The 23,531-nt window shown below is 50.2% G+C and overlaps 2 protein-coding genes and 1 long non-coding RNA gene across 6 annotated transcripts in view; 1 reads left to right on the top strand and 2 right to left on the bottom strand.

The window, feature by feature from the left end:
• Positions 1–11,823, bottom strand: part of LOC143770176 (branched-chain-amino-acid aminotransferase, cytosolic-like) — a 66,346-nt gene extending 54,523 nt beyond the window's left edge. The window contains exons 1-2 of one of the 3 annotated variants that reach the window (XM_077259535.1): positions 11,700–11,823; positions 2,113–2,207 (exon numbers count right to left, since the gene is read on the bottom strand). In XM_077259535.1, coding sequence (XP_077115650.1) covers positions 2,113–2,145 — 33 coding nt within the window. In that variant the 5' untranslated portion in view covers positions 2,146–2,207; positions 11,700–11,823. Of the gene's footprint in view, positions 1–2,112; positions 2,239–11,699 lie in introns of those variants that run through there. The other 2 variants (XM_077259534.1, XM_077259533.1) reach the window with 2 other exon arrangements.
• Positions 1–23,531, top strand: part of LOC143770178 (uncharacterized) — a 55,210-nt gene that overhangs the window by 25,710 nt on the left and 5,969 nt on the right. The gene's annotated exons all lie outside the window — the stretch shown is intronic.
• HSD17B14 (hydroxysteroid 17-beta dehydrogenase 14) overlaps positions 15,641–23,531 on the bottom strand; it is a 39,302-nt gene continuing 31,411 nt past the window's right edge. For both annotated transcript variants that reach the window (XM_077259537.1, XM_077259536.1), the window contains exon 10: positions 15,641–16,615. In XM_077259537.1, the coding sequence (XP_077115652.1) occupies positions 16,451–16,615 (165 nt within the window). In that variant the 3' untranslated portion in view covers positions 15,641–16,450. The remainder of the gene's footprint in view (positions 16,616–23,531) is intronic.

The raw sequence follows: 23,531 nt of genomic DNA, 5'->3' as shown, positions 1-23,531 counted from the left end.
GCCTGTCCGTGGAGAGTTGGAGGCCCACGTAGACAGTAGGTAGCCCACGGATCCGGTGGAATTTGCAGGTTTGGATGACTGTTACAGTGTAATAAGTTATTCCTGTTGGATGCGTACGACACTGGCGAGGTCACCGCCAGCTACGAGCGTGCTCATTTATGTGGAGCATACGGTTGGGTGTGTTGGATACAACTTGTAGATCAGCCCGGTATCTGCAGCACACCGGGCACAATGTCACCCTCCAGCGCTCCCAATATAGGTCACTGTACACACAGTAGTACGCTGCAGCTGAGAGGTGACCTTCAGGACGGCTTCTAAGACAGCAGCGCTCGGTCTGAGGCTCAGGTGGGGTAGTCATGAGACTGATACTGGAATGTCATCAGAGAAGAAGACCGACTGCCAAAGTCAGCAGACACCATGGAATTCACCTCTAGTAACCAACTGTTTGCGTAAAGTGTTACCACGTGGTCACACCTTGCAGAGATTTCTAATCTTCCGGTATGTGCACATGATGTCTTTTACACTAGCGTGAACCCTTTTATTTTTAAGGAGAACTCTTCAGGAAACACTGACATTTCAGGACCTAAACTTTGGTGCTGGAAAACCTCTCTCCCCCCAAGTCTGATGGTAAAACGGCTGGTCGGACGCGCTCAGTCTCACGGACCGGAGCCGCTGGTTCGTATTAAACACTGATGTGTGTGGATCAATGAGCTGTTATGGGCCGGCGCAAAGTCTGAGAACAACAAAAGGAGCGCAGGGATGTGACCCACAAGGGTCCATTACAAGCTGGTACAAACTTATTTTGCAGGTTACAATATAATTCACCTGCATTACACTGCAATATAGCAGGTCCATGCATCACGTAAAGCCCCCTAACCATACATGTGGCCCCTAAACAATGCAGCCTCTATATTCTGGAGAGTACAGGCGGGAGGGGTCGTGATTTTTTTTTTTCATATAAGGGCTTCACATTTAAAGGGGTTTTCTTGAATTACATGTTACTGTGCACAGAGCTGCGGAGAATCAGTCAGAGCACAGGCAGCCGGCAATGTGTGATCTACACTAATATAGGTGCACAGGCACAATGCTGTACGCCTCAGGGTCACCACCACTGCTGGGGCCACATTACATAGTGTATATATAGGATTTACAGGGAAGCCATAGGCACAGGGTGCTGGATGTACAGAGGCGAGAGGTGCGGGCCTGTATGCACAGCACAATGGCTGTACTATATACTGCTGTATACACAGCAAAATGGCTGTATACTATATACTGCTGTATACACAGCACTATGGCAGTACACTATATACTGCGGTATACATATCACTATGGCAGTATACTATATACTGATGTATATAGATCATTATGCCTGTACTATATACTGCTGTATACACATCACTATGGCAGTACTATATACTGCTGTATACAGATCACTATGGCAGTACACTATATACTGCTGTATACATATCACTATGGCTGTGCACTAAATACTGCTGTATACACATCACTGTCTGTACTATATGCTGCTGTATACATATCAGTATGACTGTAGTATATACTGCTGTATACACATCACTATGTCTACTATATGCTGCTGTATACATAGCACTATGTCTGTAGTATATACTGCTGTATACATAGCACTATGGCTGTAGTATATACTGCTGTATACACATCACTATGGCTGTAGTATATACTGCTGTATACATAGCACTATGGCTGTAGTATATACTGCTGTATACACATCACTATAGCTGTAGTATAAACTGCTGTATACACATCACTATGGCTGTAGTATATACTGCTGTATACACATCACTATGGCTGTAGTATATACTGCTGTATACAGCCCTACCACACATCACACGGGGCACTCAGTGACCAGACCTGGGATCCCCTGTGCAGCCATGTTGCCCTGTAGAGCTGCTGCACTGGAGCATTACAGGGTCATTACACCATAGAGATCACCTTCACTAAAGAAGCCAATACCCCGACATAAAGCAGGAGCAGCGATCACATGATAAGGGGCTTCAGCTGCATGTGACCCCTCCATGTACGTGTATAATGCCCCGGATCCCCCTCACACACCGGATCCCTGCCGGCTGCACTCACCTTCCCCCCGGATAACGCTGCCCCGGCTGCCATGGTCAGTGCGCACCGCAGGATCTCTTCTTGTTCCGCCGCTCCGAGGTTTTCCTACCGCCCGCCTGAGTCACAGGAGACTGGAAATAAAGAGGCGGGAGGAGCCAGAGAGCGTCCAACCAGAGGAGTGTACACAGCGCTGCACTAAACCCCCCTCACCTGCTGATATAATACACAGCGCTGCACTAAACCCCCCTCATCTGCTGATATAATACACAGCGTTGCACTAAACCCCCCTCACCTGCTGATATAATACACAGCGCTGCACTAAACCCCCCCCCCTCACCTGCTGATATACACAGCGCTGCACTAAACCCCCCTCACCTGCTGATATAATACACAGCGCTGCACTAAACCCCCCCCCCTCACCTGCTGATATACACAGCGCTGCCCTAAACCCCCCCCCTCACCTGCTGATATACACAGCGCTGCACTAAACCCCCCTCACCTGCTGATATAATACACAGCGCTGCACTAAACCCCCCCCCCCTCACCTGCTGATATACACAGCGCTGCCCTAAACCCCCCCCCTCACCTGCTGATATACACAGCGCTGCACTAAACCCCCCTCACCTGCTGATATAATACACAACGCTGCACTAACCCCCCCCCCCCTCACCTGCTGATATACACAGCGCTGCACTAAACCCCCCTCACCTGCTGATATAATACACAGCGCTGCACTAAACCCCCCCCCCCTCACCTGCTGATATACACAGCGCTGCCCTAAACCCCCCCCTCACCTGCTGATATACACAGCGCTGCACTAAACCCCCCTCACCTGCTGATATAATACACAACGCTGCACTAAACCCCCCTCACCTGCAGATATAATACACAGCGCTGCACTAAACCCTCCTCATCTGCTGATATAATACACAGCGCTGCACTAAACCCTCCTCACCTGCTGATCAGGGCCGGCCCGAACGTATAGGCGAACTAGGCGGCCGTCTAGGGCGCCGACCCTAAGGGGGCGCCAGAGAAAAAATAGAAAAAATTATAAAAAATCTTTTCAAAAGGTGTATGGAGCGGACCTGAATGTGTATGAGGTGTACGGAGCGGAGCGCGTGTGTACGGAGTAGCTATGTGTGGCCATTATACGGTACGAAGTATCATGTGCGGCCAATATACAGTATGGAGCATCATGTGTGGCCATTATACAGTATGGAGCATCATGTGTGGCCATTATACAGTATGGAGCATCATGTGTGGCTATTATACAGTATGGAGCATCATGTGTGGCCATTATACAGTATGGAGCATCATGTGTGGCCATTATACAGTATGGAGCATCATGTGTGGCCATTATACAGTATGGAGCATCATGTGTGGCCATTATACAGTATGGAGCATCATGTGCGGTCAGTATACAGTATGGAGCATCATGTGTGGCCATTATACAGTATGGAGCATCATGTGTGGCCATTATACAGTATGGAGCATCATGTGCGGTCATTATACAGTATGGAGCATCATGTGTGGCCATTATACAGTATGGAGCATCATGTGCGGTCAGTATACAGTATGGAGCATCATGTGTGGCCATTATACAGTATGGAGCATCATGTGTGGCCATTATACAGTATGGAGCATCATGTGTGGCCATTATACAGTATGGAGCATCATGTGTGGCCATATTTTTTTGTTTATAATTATTCTTTATGAAACAGTGTGATCAGCAGTGTTAAATAGGTGTGGTTGGGACGTGGATATGGGTGTGGCTAGTTATGAATGGGTGTGGTCAGAGGCGTGGCCTAAAATTTGCCACGGCGCGCTTCGCGTGCCACAAACTTTGTCCCTTTTTCCCATCTTCAAAAGTTGGGAGGTATGTTAAAAGTAGTAGGGGCACAACAAAATAGTTTCGCCTAGGGCACCGTAATCTCTCGGGCCGGCCCTGGTGCTGATATAATACACAGCGCTGCACTAAACCCTCCTCACCTGCTGAGATCACACACAGCGCTGCACTAAACCCCCCTCACCTGCTGATATAATACACAGCGCTGCACTAAACCCTCCTCATCTGCTGATATAATACACAGCGCTGCACTAAACCCCCCTCATCTGCTGATATAATACACAGAGCTGCACTAAACCCCCTCACCTGCTGATATAGTACACAGCGCTGCACTAAACCCCCCTCATCTGCTGATATAATACACAGCGCTGCACTAAACCCTCCTCATCTGCTGTTACAATACACAGCGCTGCACTAAACCCTCCTCACCTGCTGAGATCACACACAGCGCTGCACTAAACCCCCCCCCATCTGCTGATATAATACACAGCGCTGCACTAAACCCCCCCATCTGCTGATATAATACACAGCGCTGCACTAAACCCCCCTCATCTGCTGATATACATAGCGCTGCACTAAACCCCCCTCACCTGCAGATATAATACACAGCGCTGCACTAAACCCTCCTCACCTGCTGATATAATACACAGCGCTGCACTAAACCCCCCCCATCTGCTGATATAATACACAGCGCTGCACTAAACCCCCCTCATCTGCTGATATACATAGCGCTGCACTAAACCCCCCTCACCTGCAGATATAATACACAGCGCTGCACTAAACCCTCCTCACCTGCTGATATAATACACAGCGCTGAACTAAACCCCCCTCATCTGCTGATATACACAGCGCTGCACTAAACCCCCCCATCTGCTGATATAATACACAGCGCTGCACTAAACCCTCCTCACCTGCTGAGATCACACACAGCGCTGCACTAAACCCTCCTCATCTGCTGATATAATACACAGCGCTGCACTAAACCCTCCTCATCTGCTGATATACACAGCGCTGCACTAAACCCCCCTCATCTGCTGATATAATACACAGCGCTGCACTAAACCCTCCTCATCTGCTGATATACACAGAGCTGCACTAAACCCTCCTCACCTGCTGAGATCACACACAGCGCTGCACTAAACCCTCCTCATCTGCTGATATAATACACAGCGCTGCACTAAACCTCCTCATCTGCTGATATAATACACAGCGCTGCACTAAACCCTCCTCATCTGCTGATATAATACACAGCGCTGAACTAAACCACCCTCATCTGCTGATATAATACACAGCGTTGCACTAAACCCCCCCCCCTCACCTGCTGATATACACAGCGCTGCACTAAACCCCCCTCACCTGCTGATATAATACACAGCGCTGCACTAAACCCCCCCCCCTCACCTGCTGATATACACAGCGCTGCACTAAACCCCCCTCACCTGCTGATATAATACACAGCGCTGCACTAAACCCCCCCCCCTCACCTGCTGATATACACAGCGCTGCACTAAACCCCCCTCACCTGCTGATATAATACACAGCGCTGCACTAAACCCCCCTCACCTGCTGATATAATACACAGCGCTGCACTAAACCCCCCTCACCTGCTGATATAATACACAGCGCTGCACTAAACCCCCCTCACCTGCTGATATAATACACAGCGCTGCACTAAACCCTCCTCATCTGCTGATATACACAACGCTGCACTAAACCCTCCTCACCTGCAGATATAATACACAGCGCTGCACTAAACCCTCCTCATCTGCTGATATAATACACAGCACTGCACTAAACCCTCCTCACCTGCTGATCAGGGCCGGCCCGAACGTATAGGCGAACTAGGCGGCCGTCTAGGGCGCCGACCCTAAGGGGGCGCCAGAGAAAAAATAGAAAAAATTATAAAAAATCTTTTCAAAAGGTGTATGGAGCGGACCTGAATGTGTATGAGGTGTACGGAGCGGAGTCGTGTGTGTATGAGGTGTACGGAGCGGAGCGCGTGTGTAGGAGTAGCTGTGTGGCCATTATACGGTACGAAGTATCATGTGCGGCCAATATACAGTATGGAGCATCATGTGTGGCCATTATACAGTATGGAACATCATGTGCGGTCAGTATACAGTATGGAGCATCATGTGTGGCCATTATACAGTATGGAGCATCATGTGCAGTCATTATACAGTATGGAGCATCATGTGTGGCCATTATACAGTATGGAGCATCATGTGCGGTCAGTATACAGTATGGAGCATCATGTGCAGTCATTATACAGTATGGAGCATCATGTGCGGTCATTATACAGTATGGAGCATCATGTGTGGCCATTATACAGTATGGAGCATCATGTGCGGTCAGTATACAGTATGGAGCATCATGTGCAGTCATTATACAGTATGGAGCATCATGTGCAGTCATTATACAGTATGGAGCATCATGTGCGGTCAGTATACAGTATGGAGCATCATGTGTGGCCATTATATAGTATGGAGCATCATGTGTGGCCATTATACAGTATGGAGCATCATGTGCGGTCAGTATACAGTATGGAGCATCATGTGCAGTCATTATACAGTATGGAGCATCATGTGTGGCCATTATACAGTATGGAGCATCATGTGCGGTCAGTATACAGTATGGAGCATCATGTGTGGCCATTATACAGTATGGAGCATCATGTGTGGCCATATTTTTTTGTTTATAATTATTCTTTATGAAACAGTGTGATCAGCAGTGCTAAATGGGTGTGGTTGGGACGTGGATATGGGTGTGGCTAGTTATGAATGGGTGTGGTCAGAGGCGTGGCCTAAAATTTGCCACGGCGCGCTTCGCGTGCCACAAACTTTGTCCCTCTTTCCCATCTTCAAAAGTTGGGAGGTATGTTAAAAGTAGTAGGGGCACAACAAAATAGTTTCGCCTAGGGCACCGTAATCTCTCGGGCCGGCCCTGGTGCTGATATAATACACAGCGCTGCACTAAACCCTCCTCACCTGCTGAGATCACACACAGCGCTGCACTAAACCCCCCTCACCTGCTGATATAATACACAGCGCTGCACTAAACCCTCCTCATCTGCTGATATAATACACAGCGCTGCACTAAACCCCCCTCATCTGCTGATATAATACACAGAGCTGCACTAAACCCCCTCACCTGCTGATATAGTACACAGCGCTGCACTAAACCCCCCTCATCTGCTGATATAATACACAGCGCTGCACTAAACCCTCCTCATCTGCTGTTACAATACACAGCGCTGCACTAAACCCTCCTCACCTGCTGAGATCACACACAGCGCTGCACTAAACCCCCCCCCATCTGCTGATATAATACACAGCGCTGCACTAAACCCCCCCATCTGCTGATATAATACACAGCGCTGCACTAAACCCCCCTCATCTGCTGATATACATAGCGCTGCACTAAACCCCCCTCACCTGCAGATATAATACACAGCGCTGCACTAAACCCTCCTCACCTGCTGATATAATACACAGCGCTGCACTAAACCCCCCCCATCTGCTGATATAATACACAGCGCTGCACTAAACCCCCCTCATCTGCTGATATACATAGCGCTGCACTAAACCCCCCTCACCTGCAGATATAATACACAGCGCTGCACTAAACCCTCCTCACCTGCTGATATAATACACAGCGCTGAACTAAACCCCCCTCATCTGCTGATATACACAGCGCTGCACTAAACCCCCCCATCTGCTGATATAATACACAGCGCTGCACTAAACCCTCCTCACCTGCTGAGATCACACACAGCGCTGCACTAAACCCTCCTCATCTGCTGATATAATACACAGCGCTGCACTAAACCCTCCTCATCTGCTGATATACACAGCGCTGCACTAAACCCCCCTCATCTGCTGATATAATACACAGCGCTGCACTAAACCCTCCTCATCTGCTGATATACACAGAGCTGCACTAAACCCTCCTCACCTGCTGAGATCACACACAGCGCTGCACTAAACCCTCCTCATCTGCTGATATAATACACAGCGCTGCACTAAACCTCCTCATCTGCTGATATAATACACAGCGCTGCACTAAACCCTCCTCATCTGCTGATATAATACACAGCGCTGAACTAAACCACCCTCATCTGCTGATATAATACACAGCGTTGCACTAAACCCCCCCCCCTCACCTGCTGATATACACAGCGCTGCACTAAACCCCCCTCACCTGCTGATATAATACACAGCGCTGCACTAAACCCCCCCCCCTCACCTGCTGATATACACAGCGCTGCACTAAACCCCCCTCACCTGCTGATATAATACACAGCGCTGCACTAAACCCCCCCCCCTCACCTGCTGATATACACAGCGCTGCACTAAACCCCCCTCACCTGCTGATATAATACACAGCGCTGCACTAAACCCCCCTCATCTGCTGATATAATACACAGCGCTGCACTAAACCCCCCTCATCTGCTGATATAGTACACAGCGCTGCACTAAACCCCCCTCATCTGCTGATATAATACACAGCGCTGCACTAAACCCTCCTCATCTGCTGTTACAATACACAGCGCTGCACTAAACCCTCCTCACCTGCTGAGATCACACACAGCGCTGCACTAAACCCCCCCCATCTGCTGATATAATACACAGCGCTGCACTAAACCCCCCCATCTGATGATATAATACACAGCGCTGCACTAAACCCCCCTCATCTGCTGATATACATAGCGCTGCACTAAACCCCCCTCACCTGCAGATATAATACACAGCGCTGCACTAAACCCTCCTCACCTGCTGATATAATACACAGCGCTGCACTAAACCCTCCTCACCTGCTGATATAATACACAGCGCTGCACTAAACCCCCCTCATCTGCTGATATAATACACAGCGCTGCACTAAACCCCCCTCATCTGCTGATATAATACACAGCGCTGCACTAAACCCTCCTCACCTGCTGAGATCACACACAGCGCTGCACTAAACCCCCCCATCTGCTGATATACACAGCGCTGCACTAAACCCCCCCATCTGCTGATATAATACACAGTGCTGCACTAAACCCTCCTCATCTGGTGATATAATACACAGCGCTGCACTAAACCCTCCTCACCTGCTGATATAATACACAGCGCTGCACTAAACCCCCCTCATCTGCTGATATAATACACAGCGCTGCACTAAACCCTCCTCACCTGCTGATATAATACACAGCGCTGCACTAAACCCTCCTCACCTGCTGATATAATACACAGCGCTGCACTAAACCCTCCTCATCTGCTGATATAATACACAGCGCTGCACTAAACCCCCCCATCTGCTGATATAATACACAGCGCTGCACTAAACCCCCCTCACCTGCTGATATAATACACAGCGCTGTACTAAACCCCCCTCATCTGCTGATATAATACACAGCGCTGCACTAAACCCCCCCTCACCTGCTGATATAATACACAGCGCTGCACTAAACCCCCCTCATCTGCTGATATAATACACAGCGCTGCACTAAACCCTCCTCACCTGCTGAGATCACACACAGCGCTGCACTAAACCCCCCCTCACCTGCTGCTATAATACACAGGGCTGCACTAAACCCCCCCTCACCTGCTGAGATCACACACAGCGCTGCACTAAACCCCCCCTCATCTGCTGAGATCACACACAGCGCTGCACTAAACCCCCCTCATCTGCTGATATAATACACAGCGCTGCACTAAACCCCCCTCATCTGCTGATATAATACACAGCGCTGCACTAAACCCCCCTCATCTGCTGATATAATACACAGCGCTGCACTAAACCCTCCTCACCTGCTGAGATCACACACAGCGCTGCACTAAACCCTCCTCATCTGCTGATATAATACACAGCGCTGCACTAAACCCCCCTCACCTGCTGATATAATACACAGCGCTGCACTAAACCCCCCTCACCTGCTGATATAATACACAGCGCTGCACTAAACCCCCCCTCACCTGCTGCTATAATACACAGGGCTGCACTAAACCCCCCCTCACCTGCTGAGATCACACACAGTGCTGCACTAAACCCCCCCTCATCTGCTGAGATCACACACAGCGCTGCACTAAACCCCCCTCATCTGCTGATATAATACACAGCGCTGCACTAAACCCCCTCACCTGCTGATATAATACACAGCGCTGCACTAAACCCCCCTCATCTGCTGATATAATACACAGCGCTGCACTAAACCCCCTCACCTGCTGATATAATACACAGCGCTGCACTAAACCCCCCTCATCTGCTGATATAATACACAGCGCTGCACTAAACCCCCCTCACCTGCTGATATAATACACAGCGCTGCACTAAACCCCCCTCACCTGCTGATATAATACACAGCGCTGCACTAAACCCCCCTCATCTGCTGATATAATACACAGCGCTGCACTAAACCCCCCTCACCTGCTGATATAATACACAGCGCTGCACTAAACCCTCCTCACCTGCTGCTATAATACACAGCGCTGCACTAAACCCCCCTCACCTGCTGATATAATACACAGCGCTGCACTAAACCCCCCCATCTGCTGATATAATACACAGCGCTGCACTAAACCCCCCTCACCTGCTGCTATAATACACAGCGCTGCACTAAACCCTCCTCATCTGCTGAGATCACACACAGCGCTGCACTAAACCCTCCTCACCTGCTGATATAATACACAGCGCTGCACTAAACCCCCCTCACCTGCTGATATAATACACAGCGCTGCACTAAACCCTCCTCATCTGCTGATATAATACACAGCGCTGCACTAAACCCCCCTCACCTGCTGATATAATACACAGCGCTGCACTAAACCCCCCTCATCTGCTGATATAATACACAGCGCTGCACTAAACCCCCTCACCTGCTGATATAATACACAGCGCTGCACTAAACCCCCCTCACCTGCTGATATAATACACAGCGCTGCACTAAACCCCCCTCACCTGCTGATATAATACACAGCGCTGCACTAAACCCCCCTCACCTGCTGATATAATACACAGCGCTGCACTAAACCCCCCTCATCTGCTGATATAATACACAGCGCTGCACTATACCCCCCTCACCTGCTGATATAATACACAGCGCTGCACTAAACCCTCCTCACCTGCTGCTATAATACACAGCGCTGCACTAAACCCCCCTCACCTGCTGATATAATACACAGCGCTGCACTAAACCCCCCTCACCTGCTGATATAATACACAGCGCTGCACTAAACCCCCCTCACCTGCTGATATAATACACAGCGCTGCACTAAACCCTCCTCACCTGCTGAGATCACACACAGCGCTGCACTAAACCCTCCTCATCTGCTGAGATCACACACAGCGCTGCACTAAACCCTCCTCACCTGCTGATATAATACACAGCGCTGCACTAAACCCCCCTCACCTGCTGATATAATACACAGCGCTGCACTAAACCCTCCTCATCTGCTGATATAATACACAGCGCTGCACTAAACCCCCCTCATCTGCTGATATAATACACAGCGCTGCACTAAACCCTCCTCACCTGCTGATATAATACACAGCGCTGCACTAAACCCTCCTCATCTGCTGATATAATACACAGCGCTGCACTAAACCCCCCTCATCTGCTGATATACACAGCGCTGCACTAAACCCCCCTCACCTGCTGATATAATACACAGCGCTGCACTAAACCCTCCTCATCTGCTGAGATCACACACAGCGCTGCACTAAACCCCCCTCATCTGCTGAGATCACACACAGCGGCCCCTGTGACTCTCCCATTCACCTCCTTGTACACCTGTACGCAGTGAGCTTCTCTGCGCGCCCCCTGCTGGCAGACTGTAGTATCACACTGTGCCCTTGGAAAAACACAGCAAAATACACTGAGCCCGGAACCGTGCAGCTCTCTCCAATCCAGACTCTCTTGCAATCATCCAATCAGAGAGCGGCACTGCACCCACCTCCATCTCTGGACCATACAAAGACAAGGGCGTGCAATCTGACCAATCACAGGTCAGCATTCATCCACGCCTCCCGTGCAGCTGATCAGCTGATGACTCTACATCATAGTAAACAAAGGCGGCTGAGCCACGTGACGGGAGGAGCACGACAGTGCCGGAAACCAGCGAGTCTGCGCGTCAGTGCCCTCCTGTGTGTTACTGGGAATCAGGCTGACAACCGATGAGCCGCGCTACCTGTGCCACAGAGGTTGTCAGCTCCATCATCCGTCATAACTTATACTGCACAGCCGGGCCCGTTATTACCGCACCACACTGCACACGACTAACCGGGGACGGCGGGAAGTGAAGGGGTTTTTTTGGTAACCCCCCCCCCCCTTCCCTTCTTGAAGGATCCCAGAGCTGAGTGTCCACCGCTGCTACTAGTGTCTGTTACTGTGTGCAGCGCTGCAGTCAATCTCTGAGCTCAGCAGCTCTACCTGACGGGTTTCTCAAACTGGAAAATCTCTTTAAAGTTGTTTTCCATGAAACACAGAAGAAGCTGAGTAATGTCCGGTCACTGGGGCCTATAGATCACTACAGAGGGGATTCCAGTGTCACTATGCTGCACCATTCATTGTCTGTGAGACCGGCGGTGATAGCAGGCGCTGTACTCCATCATGTCCATCAGTAGCACATGTGTCACTATGCTGCACCATTCATCGTCTGTGAGACCGGCGGTGATAGCAGGCGCTGTACTCCATCATGTCCATCAGTAGCACATGTGTCACTATGCTGCACCATTCATTGTCTGTGAGACCGGCGGTGATAGCAGGCACTGTACTCCATCATGTCCATCAGCAGCACATGTGTCACTATGCTGCACCATTCATTGTCTGTGAGACCGGCGGTGATAGCAGGTGCTGTACTCCATCATGTCCATCATCAGCACATGTGTCACTATGCTGCACCATTCATTGTCAGTGAGACCGGCGGTGATAGCAGGCGCTGTACTCCATCATGTCCATCATCAGCACATGTGTCACTATGCTGCACCATTCATCGTCTGTGAGACCGGCGGTGATAGCAGGCGCTGTACTCCATCATGTCCATCAGTAGCACATGTGTCACTATGCTGCACCATTCATCGTCTGTGAGACCGGCGGTGATAGCAGGCGCTGTACTCCATCATGTCCATCAGTAGCACATGTGTCACTATGCTGCACCATTCATTGTCTGTGAGACCGGCGGTGATAGCAGGTGCTGTACTCCATCATGTCCATCATCAGCACATGTGTCACTATGCTGCACCATTCATTGTCTGTGAGACCGGCGGTGATAGCAGGTGCTGTACTCCATCATGTCCATCATCAGCACATGTGTCACTATGCTGCACCATTCATTGTCAGTGAGACCGGCGGTGATAGCAGGCGCTGTACTCCATCATGTCCATCATCAGCACATGTGTCACTATGCTGCACCATTCATCGTCTGTGAGACCGGCGGTGATAGCAGGCGCTGTACTCCATCATGTCCATCAGTAGCACATGTGTCACTATGCTGCACCATTCATTGTCTGTGAGACCGGCGGTGATAGCAGGTGCTGTACTCCATCATGTCCATCATCAGCACATGTGTCACTATGCTGCACCATTCATTGTCAGTGAGACCGGCGGTGATAGCAGGCGCTGTACTCCATCATGTCCATCATCAGCACATGTGTCACTATGCTGCACCATTCATCGTCTGTGAGACCGGCGGTGATAGCAGGCGCTGTACTCCATCATGTCCATCAGTAGCACATGTGTCACTATGCTGCACCATTCATTGTCTGTGAGACCGGCGGTGATAGCAGGTGCTGTACTCCATCATGTCCATCATCAGCACATGTGTCACTATGCTGCACCATTCATTGTCAGTGAGACCGGCGGTGATAGCAGGCGCTGTACTCCATCATGTCCATCATCAGCACATGTGTCACTATGCTGCACCATTCATCGTCTGTGAGACCGGCGGTGATAGCAGGCGCTGTACTCCATCATGTCCATCAGTAGCACATGTGTCACTATGCTGCACCATTCATTGTCTGTGAGACCGGCGGTGATAGCAGGCGCTGTACTCCATCATGTCCATCAGTAGCACATGTGTCACTATGCTGCACCATTCATCGTCTGTGAGACCGGCGGTGATAGCAGGCGCTGTACTCCATCATGTCCATCATCAGCACATGTGTCACTATGCTGCACCATTCATTGTCTGTGAGACCGGCGGTGATAGCAGGTGCTGTACTCCATCATGTCCATCATCAGCACATGTGTCACTATGCTGCACCATTCATTGTCAGTGAGACCGGCGGTGATAGCAGGCGCTGTACTCCATCATGTCCATCAGTAGCACATGTGTCACTATGCTGCACCATTCATTGTCTGTGAGACCGGCGGTGATAGCAGGGCGCTGTACTCCATCATGTCCATCAGTAGCACATGTGTCACTATGCTGCGCCATTCATTGTCTGTGAGACCGGCGGTGATAGCAGGCGCCGTACTCCATCATGTCCATCAGTAGCACATGTGTCACTATGCTGCACCATTCATTGTCTGTGAGACCGGCGGTGATAGTAGGTGCTGTACTCCATCATGTCCATCATCAGCACATGTGTCACTATGCTGCACCATTCATTGTCTGTGAGACCGGCGGTGATAGCAGGCGCCGTACTCCATCATGTCCATCAGTAGCACATGTGTCACTATGCTGCGCCATTCATTGTCTGTGAGACCGGCGGTGATAGCAGGCGCCGTACTCCATCATGTCCATCAGTAGCACATGTGTCACTATGCTGCACCATTCATCGTCTGTGAGACCGGCGGTGATAGCAGGGCGCTGTACTCCATCATGTCCATCAGTAGCACATGTGTCACTATGCTGCACCATTCATTGTCTGTGAGACCGGCGGTGATAGCAGGGCGCTGTACTCCATCATGTCCATCAGTAGCACATGTGTCACTATGCTGCACCATTCATTGTCTGTGAGACCGGCGGTTATAGCAGGTGCTGTACTCCATCATGTCCATCAGTAGCACATGTGTCACTATGCTGCACCATTCATTGTCTGTGAGACCGGCGGTGATAGCAGGCGCTGTACTCCATCATGTCCATCAGCAGCACATGCGTCACTATGCTGCACCATTCATCGTCTGTGAGACCGGCGGTGATAGCAGGCGCTGTACTCCATCATGTCCATCAGTAGCACATGTGTCACTATGCTGCACCATTCATTGTGAGACCGGCGGTGATAGCAGGCACTGTACTCCATCATGTCCATCAGTAGCACATGTGTCACTATGCTGCACCATTTATTGTCTGTGAGACCGGCGGTGATAGCAGGCGCTGTACTCCATCATGTCCATCAGTAGCACATGTGTCACTATGCTGCACCATTTATTGTCTGTGAGACCGGCGGTGATAGCAGGCACTGTACTCCATCATGTCCATCATCAGCACATGTGTCACTAATGCTGCGCCATTGAAACCTGACCACAGCTGTGATGGAAGACGCCTCGAGACCCCTATTCACTTGAGGCCCCTCAGGATCAGACATTTATAGCCTTCCTCTGGATAGGGCTTACATGTCTTTTATTGGAAACCCCCTTTAATGTTAATGACGCACAGTTGATGTCTGATGGATTCTCGTGGTGATGGATGCTACAGTACGGCGTGTCAATAGGTTAGACGGAGTTTGTGGATAGCCTCCGCGCTGCCGACAGGATTTAAGACAAATATCCCAGTGTAGTAAAATAAGACAATGATTTATTTCGACGCGTTTCAAAGTACTAAGTTACTATTTCTGGAAAAAAACACATATATATCTTTTTGCAGATTTAGGGAGACTTTCAGACTGAGGGTTTTTGCATGTTCATATCATATTTTAGAATACAAATAAGTCTTTTATACATACAAAGTATAATCTTACTGTCCTCACCCCCCATAACAGGTTAAAACTCATTGTGGTGCACATAAATGTCCAAAAAAGGACCCAATTTCCATATCTCTTGCTTCTTATCCATTTTATTTAAGTCGGCTCCTTTTTATCAGCTTTCTGCCAGCACTATATGTGCTGGCACTTCCTTTCTTCATATTCCCTGTTATGCATTGTTCCTGCAATTATCCAATGGCTTGTCTGCCCTATTACTGAGCCGCAGGTTATGTTATAATCATATCGCCTAATAAACCTTAGAATATATTGGCCAGCAGCCTGGGTGCTTACTTCACGCACCAAATAAACCCTTCTAATCAGTAACATGGGAACAGTGAATGATCTGATTTACAATGAATCACCCCGTCTTGAGCTGCCGTCCCCTTTGGCTATTGTCCTTGAATCTTGGCATGCTGAAACTTCTAGTTTCTCAAAATCTGTGCATCCACAGGTTGGGACAAATAGTTAAAGTGGGTGTTTGGGGGAAGATTACATAATTCTCATCTTTAAAAGAGTTATATCGCTCCGACGACACCTGGGCGTCCATGCGTAGCACGTCTATTAGGGACCTGTGCCTTCGTGACCTCCTGCAGAGAAGTTTTATTAGGTTCCATATTAAGTCTATTATCAGTGATAAATGCTACTCCATGTCTTCTGCTGAGTCTTGCTGCCATAATTGAGTTCAGCTCCACCGGTTAGGAGAATATCGATACCTGTGCAGAATGTGCCCTCTGCTGCCAGGAACAGCGCAGCACTGGCACACTCGTCCGCTGTCCCCATGCGACCCAGCAGCTGAAATCGGAGAAGTTAAAAGGAAACACATGGGATCAGCACTGGGTAAACAGAAAGGCTACCAAACGATCTATACAAGAATCATGGCTACGTAGTAATTAGCTAAGGCAGAAGCACTGAGCTCATTCTATAGACATGAGTGCACACAGTGATGTACAGACCCATTCTATAGACATGAGTGCACACAGTGATGTACAGACCATTCTAGAGACATGACTGCACACAGTGATGTATAGACCCATTCTATAGACATGAGTGCACACAGTGATGTACAGACCCATTCTAGAGACATGACTGCACACAGTGATGTACAGACCCATTCTATAGACATGAGTGCACACAATGGTGTACATGAAGCGATGGCCGGGGGACCACCACGGTGCAGGAAGACTACTGTACACAAGATGAGGTGCAAACAACAAAGGGTAGATTTATTGGGAGGCAAGGAATGAAGTGGGTGAGGAAGATGCAAACAGGGGTATGCAATGGCTAAAGACACTTTACAAGAGTTATAAACTTTATCTTGTCCGTAAAATAGCACGGTGCTCCAACTATTACAGACTCAGAATATGTCTCACGAGCAAATTTAAACAATAAACAAATAACGATGCTACTCTACATATAACCTCCCTGGCCTTTACTAAGCAGGCCACACGGCTCCCGTGTACTGACTACTGAAGCCTACACTAGGCCCTAACAGGTGCACCAAACAGGAACAGACTCACTGTGATGTTGGGGACTCAGGTCCAGTCCCAGGGGGGCCCCCAGCAGTGTAATATGGTGGTGCGCACGGCTTTCTGTCAGCTCTGTGAAGCGTGGTCTTCTCCTTGCTTCTGGATCCTAGGGATGCTCCTGGAAACTGTAAGGGTATGTGTCCACGTTCAGGAAACGCTGCGTTTTTGACGCAGCGTTGAGCCGCAGCATCAAAAACGCAGCGTCCAGATGTTGCAGCATAGTGGAGGGGATTTAAAGAAATCCCGTCTCCACTGTGCATTAAAAAACGCATGCGTTTCAGAACGCAGCATGTTGCTACAATGAGCAAAACACGCAGGAACACCGCAGGTGACCTGCCAGTGACCTCAGGTGCATTTTTGGTCAGGATTTTACCTGCATAAAATCCTGACCAAAGCCTGAAGCAAACCTGAACGTGGACACATACCCTAAGTCCCTTTCTCAGTATCTTTGTGGCGTCACAAACTAGCACAGAACAGCCACCTTTGCTGTACCCGGAAAAGCCTTGCAAATTTCACAAGTACACTCCGTCCCAGGCTGTGGGATCTTTCTTGTAGCACACAGCACAAAGTTCTCTCTGTAGCAGCTTCAGCTCACACACACAGTTCAGGCTCAACTCCTCCCCTAATTCTAGGGCAGTTCATCTTCACAGTCTATAGCAGGGGGAAGCAGGACATTCCATCACACCAGACAAGGGGGCGCTGTCTCTTAAAGTGGCAGCGTGTTACTGTCGATAACAGCACCACCCTCTTACATGCCTCCCTTCTTAATGATGGTCGTCCTCGGCCATCACAGAATCAAGGTTGAAGCGTAATGAAGTAACGTGCAATGCGGAAACAGCACCTATAGAGGAGGCAACAAAGGTGTAAAAACAGACAGAGCACACTGTTCTACATATCGGACTGGTGGAACCCCTGCATTAGACCATCTCCGAAGCTCTTGGCTGTCAGGCAAGGCTTCACTATCTTCCAGAGGAACACTTGTTGCAGGAGACATTGTGAGCTCTTGTCTGGTCTCGTCCTCGCATGGCGGTACTGGTACATCCATGGGATTGCCGTCTCTGTGCGGCTGAGGACCCCCTACTGTGTCAGGGACGGTCCACCACTCATCATCGATTTCACCATCAGGCATGACAGATTCAGGAAGTGGAGTGGCGCCTTCAGGCGACAATGGCGTAGAACAGACCTCAGACCGGCAAGGCCGCAGCATATTTCTGTGAAGTACTCTAGGGGCGGATGCCCCATTCTCAATCTGTACCTTGTATACAGGGCCGTTAGCATACACTCGCTCGATAACCTTGTACGGCTGTACTTCCCATCTCTCACTTAGTTTTCCCTTAGGGCGTTTCTCTCTGACTAATACTTGGTCTCCAGGTTGGAGCGGTAACTCTTGAGTCGGTTTGCTGCCCATATGTTCTTTTTCTTGCAGTTGCTGACCCGCCAACCGCCGTATCGTTTTCAATCGTTGCCGATGCTCTTTCACCCATGAGGTGACAGTTCGCTCCATCAGCTCCTCTGGCTGTTCCAAATTCAGCTCAATGATCTCTCATCTAGCTCTTCCAAACAACAGTAGATAGGGGGTGTAACCCGTGGTGGAGTGGACCCGATTGTTGTAGGTCCAGACCAATTCTGGCAGATAGTCTGGCCAACACGCCTTCTTATCCTCCTCCAACGTTCTCAGCATTTGAAGTAAGGTTCTGTTGAAGCGTTCACAAGCTCCGTTGCCTTGAGGGTGGTAAGGGGTGGTCCGGGACCCCTCGATGCCATACATGCGATACAATTCTTCCATCACCTTGCCTTGGAAACATGCGCCTTGGTCGGAGTGGATGCGCTTTGGGCACCCATACACCCGGATGAAGTCTTGACAGATGGCTTGCCCCGCCAATTCCGCAGTCTGATCTCTAGTCGGAGTGACTACTGCGAACTTAGAGAAATGATCGGTCATCACCAAACAGTACTGCAGCCCCCGGGCCGAGTGTCCCACGAGGAGATAGTCGATCATCAAGACTTCTAGCGGTTCCTTAGTTTGTATGGTCTGGATGGGTGCCCTCTGTTCAGTATTCTTAATGAGGTCACATACTCGACATTGCCGGAAAACCTCTTCCACCACAAACTCCATCCAGGGGCAATACACATACCGGTGTAACCATTGGTAGGTCTTTGTGGGGCCGAAGTGTGCTCCAAATTCGTGGGCTTCTTTAGCTACTTCTTGAGCCATTCTTCCTGGGATGACCACTTGCCACCTTACTTCCATATCTTTTGGCTGTTGCCTCTTACGTTATAGCACTGACTTTCGCACTTCCAGTCTATCCCACTTGTGCAACACACTCCTCATTTCAGAGTCCAGATCATCTCTCTCTTGTTTGCCAGGCTTCCGCTTTTGCGTTACCCACCATTTCATCTGTCTCAGCCCTTCGTCTTCATCCTGAACGTGTCCCCATTCTTCATTGGTTCTCCCCAGGGACCGGGGTAATGCGCAGGCCTCCCTTCTTGACTGGGCCGCAACCATTGGGGGCTTAAACTTACGAAAGTCTGGGGTTTCCTCCTCTTTGAGTTGCTCATCAAGATCCCCCACTGGAGTCTCCACAGTCACTCTTGACAGCCCATCAGCATTTGCGTTTTCGGTAGCAGAGCGATAACGGATTGTAAAGTCGAACTAGCTAGGCGAGCCACCCACCGTTGTTCTAAGGCCCCCAATTTAGCATTCTCAAGGTGGGCCAGGGGATTATTGTCTGTTCGAACTTGAATCTTGGTACCTGTCAGGAAGCCTGCAAACTTTTCTGTCATGGCCCACATCAGGGCCAGGAGCTCTAACCGGAAGGAGCTGTAATTGTGAGGGTTTCTTTCGCTGTCTCGCAGGGACCTGCTGGCATACCCGATGACTCTCTCATGTCCATCCTGTATCTGAGAAAGTACTGCACCGAGTCCATGAAGGCTACCATCTGTGTACAACAGGAACGGTTGATCGAAGTCTGCGTAGGCCAAAATCGGGGCCGAGGTAAGGGCATTCTTTATAGCCTGGAAGGCCTCGTCTTGTCCCCGTGCCCAGGGGAAGCGCTGGGTCTTCGGCACTCCAGCGGTCCCCCTCAGCAACTCATTGAGAGGACCTGCCATCTTTGCGAAGTCTTTAACAAACCGGCGGTAGTACCCAGCGAGTCCCAGGAAGGCCTGGAGTTCTCTCACTGTTCTAGGGACTGGCCACTTCTGGATAGCAGCCACTTTTTCTGGCGAGGGTAGAACTCCATCTTGTGACACTATGTGGCCTAAGTACTCGATCTCTCTCTTGAAGAGGTGGCACTTCTTTGGCTTCACCTTCAGGTTATGGTCCCGCAGTCTTCCGAGTACCTGTCCAAGCCGGGCAAGGTGTTCTTCGAAGGAGGCTGAAAACACAATAATGTCATCCAGATAGATCAGGGTAGGCTCAAAATTTAAGTCTCCCAAACACTTTTCCATCAGCCGTTGAAAGGAGGATGAAGGCGGTTTTCTCTCTGTCTTTCTCTGCCACGGCTACTTGCCAGTATTCGCTTGCTAGGTCCAGGGTGGAGAAGTACTTGGCTTTCCCCAACGCTGTCAAGGATTCCTCGATGCGGGGCAACGGATACGAGTCTCGAACAGTGCAGGCATTGAGTTTCCTGTAATCTACACAGAACCGGATGGTCCCATCCTTTTTCTTGACGAGCACCACCGGGGCTGCCCAAGGGCTCTGACTACTCTGCACCACTCCTGAATCCAGCATCTGCCTCAGTAATGTTTTCACCTCTTGATACATCTTGGGCAGGATCTGCCGGTATCGTTCTCGAAGTGGACGAGCTTCTCCAGTCAGTATCTCATGCACGATGGCTTCAATACAGCCAAAATCTTCGGCGTGACGGGCGAATGCGGCCTGATTTTCCCACAGCATAGTTTCTATTGCTTGCACATGCTCAGGGCCCAGAGCCTTCACATCCACTTCCATTTGATCAAGGATGACCCGTCCACTCCACTCCGGCGATGGCGTCTCTTCGTTCCCCACAGCAACTGCTAGGGTCCACCCCACGCCTTCTCTCGGTGATAAAGACATCTCCTTCTGACTCAACACTTTACCCTTATGTAGGTACACCAGGGCCAGATCTGTCCCTCGTGGCAAGGTGACCTCCCCGGGGCCCACATTCAAAGCTCTTATGGGGACATGTCCTCGCTGGACCACAGCTATCGTACGAGCTATCATGACTTCTTGGTCCACTCCTCTGCCTACCACAGGCTGAATAACCACTTCCAACCCATCAAGGTTGCGGTGAGTCCCCACTGGAAGGTATACTATAGTTTCTCGCTCGGGAGGTAGGATTACAGGTTCTTTACCAGGAGCCCTGATGACCCCTACCGTCTGATAAGATGGCACACTCTTCTGCGTCCCACAGACGCGGATCAGTTGTTGAAGGGCTTCTTGAGTAGGCTTATGTGTAGTAGCCTTCTTCCAATATCCAGGTCCCCGTTTGGTAAACATAATCTGATCGAGTTCACGTAAGATATTCATTCCCAGTACTACAGGCACATCTTCCTTGATAGGCTCAGGGACAAGCAGGATCCCTTTTCTCCCAACTTCTTGCCCACAGATTCGAATATTCATCCACACGACCCCTGTGACCCGGATCGGTTGTTGGTTGGCAGCAAACAACCGGATCAATGTCTCTTTTTCTGGCTTGGCCAGGTCCTGGAAATGCTGCTTGAAGTATGCTTCTGGCATCGTTGTCACTTGTGACCCGGTATCTATCAGGCAATCCACTAGAACTCCTTCGAATTCAGCATGTAGGATGGGGCTCCCAGCAATCAAGTGTTCGTTATGATATGGAGCGGCCTCTCACCTCGCCTCCCCCGCAGAGTGCCGCACTACTGCGGGGGGTTGGTAGTTTAACGGCGGCTTCCGCTGGCCTTGAGTATAGTTCCGACAGTCTCTGGCAAGGTGCCCCCATCCTCCACATTCCCAGCATTGGATGCCTCCTCCTCGCCGAGGGGTACTTCGAGCCTGTCCTCGTGCCTCCGATGTCTGACGGGAGGGGGCTTGCTTCCACTGATCCCTTATCGGTCGGTGTGAAAAATGGTTGCATGAGTACGGTGGGTCAGACTGTTGTAGTTCCCACACTCTTCGCTCCACCTGGGTCAGTTTCTCTTGCACGTTGACAAGGGACTGCTGCAAGTCTTGCACCACCTGGACCAGCACCTCCTGATGGTTTGGGCCCCCTCTGGTATTGGCCCCCTGGACACGCATCTCCCCAGACGCATAGCTCTCTTCTTTACTTCGGGCCACTGTTTCCACCAGGATTTGATGAAACGTAAGGGCTGGATCTGCCCGGACCCGTTCTGACAGTGCTCGCCTCAAGGATGTGCTGTGCAGTCCCAGAATGAATTGCTCCCGGAGTATCCGGTCTTTAGAGCCCATGCTGCCAAATCCATCCGCCTCCTTTCTCTGCGCCTCTGCTAACACTTCTTGCAGTGCTGTTGCATACAGAGAAATTCCTTCTTCTTCCCGCTGCAGCCTAGAGAAAAATTTGGCGTGAAGGTGTCCGGCGCTAGCAGTCTCGCTGTAGATCTCTTCCAGGAACTTCACTAGCTCCTTCAGGGTACTGCGGGTGAGTTCTGGTTGTAGGCAGATATTTCTACGGGCTTCTCCCTCTAGGGCAGTTAACGCAATGTCCACTTCAAGGTCTGGGCTGATGTTATAAAGCTTCAGGGTGCTTTGCAGCCAGGGCACCCAGCGCCTCCCAATAAATCTACCCTTTGTTGTTTGCACCTCATCTTGTGTACAGTCTTCCTGCACCGTGGTGGTCCCCCGGCCATCGCTTCAAGTGGCGCTGCGAGCAGGGTACTGTCACCAAGATGGAGGCAGCAGACAGCAATGGCGGGAATGCTTATGTTAATGGAGTTGCTGTGGGCATTGGTGGAGACCCTGCAAGGACACTCCCTGTGGGCTCCATATTTAGTGTGCTACCAAAGTTTGACGGCAAGAATATGCCACTGTCCGACTGGGTGCCCTGGCTGCAAAGCACCCTGAAGCTTTATAACATCAGCCCAGACCTTGAAGTGGACATTGCGTTAACTGCCCTAGAGGGAGAAGCCCGTAGAAATTTACAGTTTCCAGGAGCATCCCTAGGACCCAGCATAAGGAGAAGACCACGCTTCACAGAGCTGACAGAAAGCCGTGCGCACCA

This window comes from Ranitomeya variabilis, chromosome 4, assembly GCF_051348905.1.
Source record: "Ranitomeya variabilis isolate aRanVar5 chromosome 4, aRanVar5.hap1, whole genome shotgun sequence".
Classification (NCBI taxonomy): Eukaryota; Metazoa; Chordata; class Amphibia; order Anura; family Dendrobatidae; genus Ranitomeya; species Ranitomeya variabilis.
The sequence above is the reverse complement of the archived record's forward strand: the minus strand, read 5'-3'. Positions and strand labels throughout refer to the sequence as shown.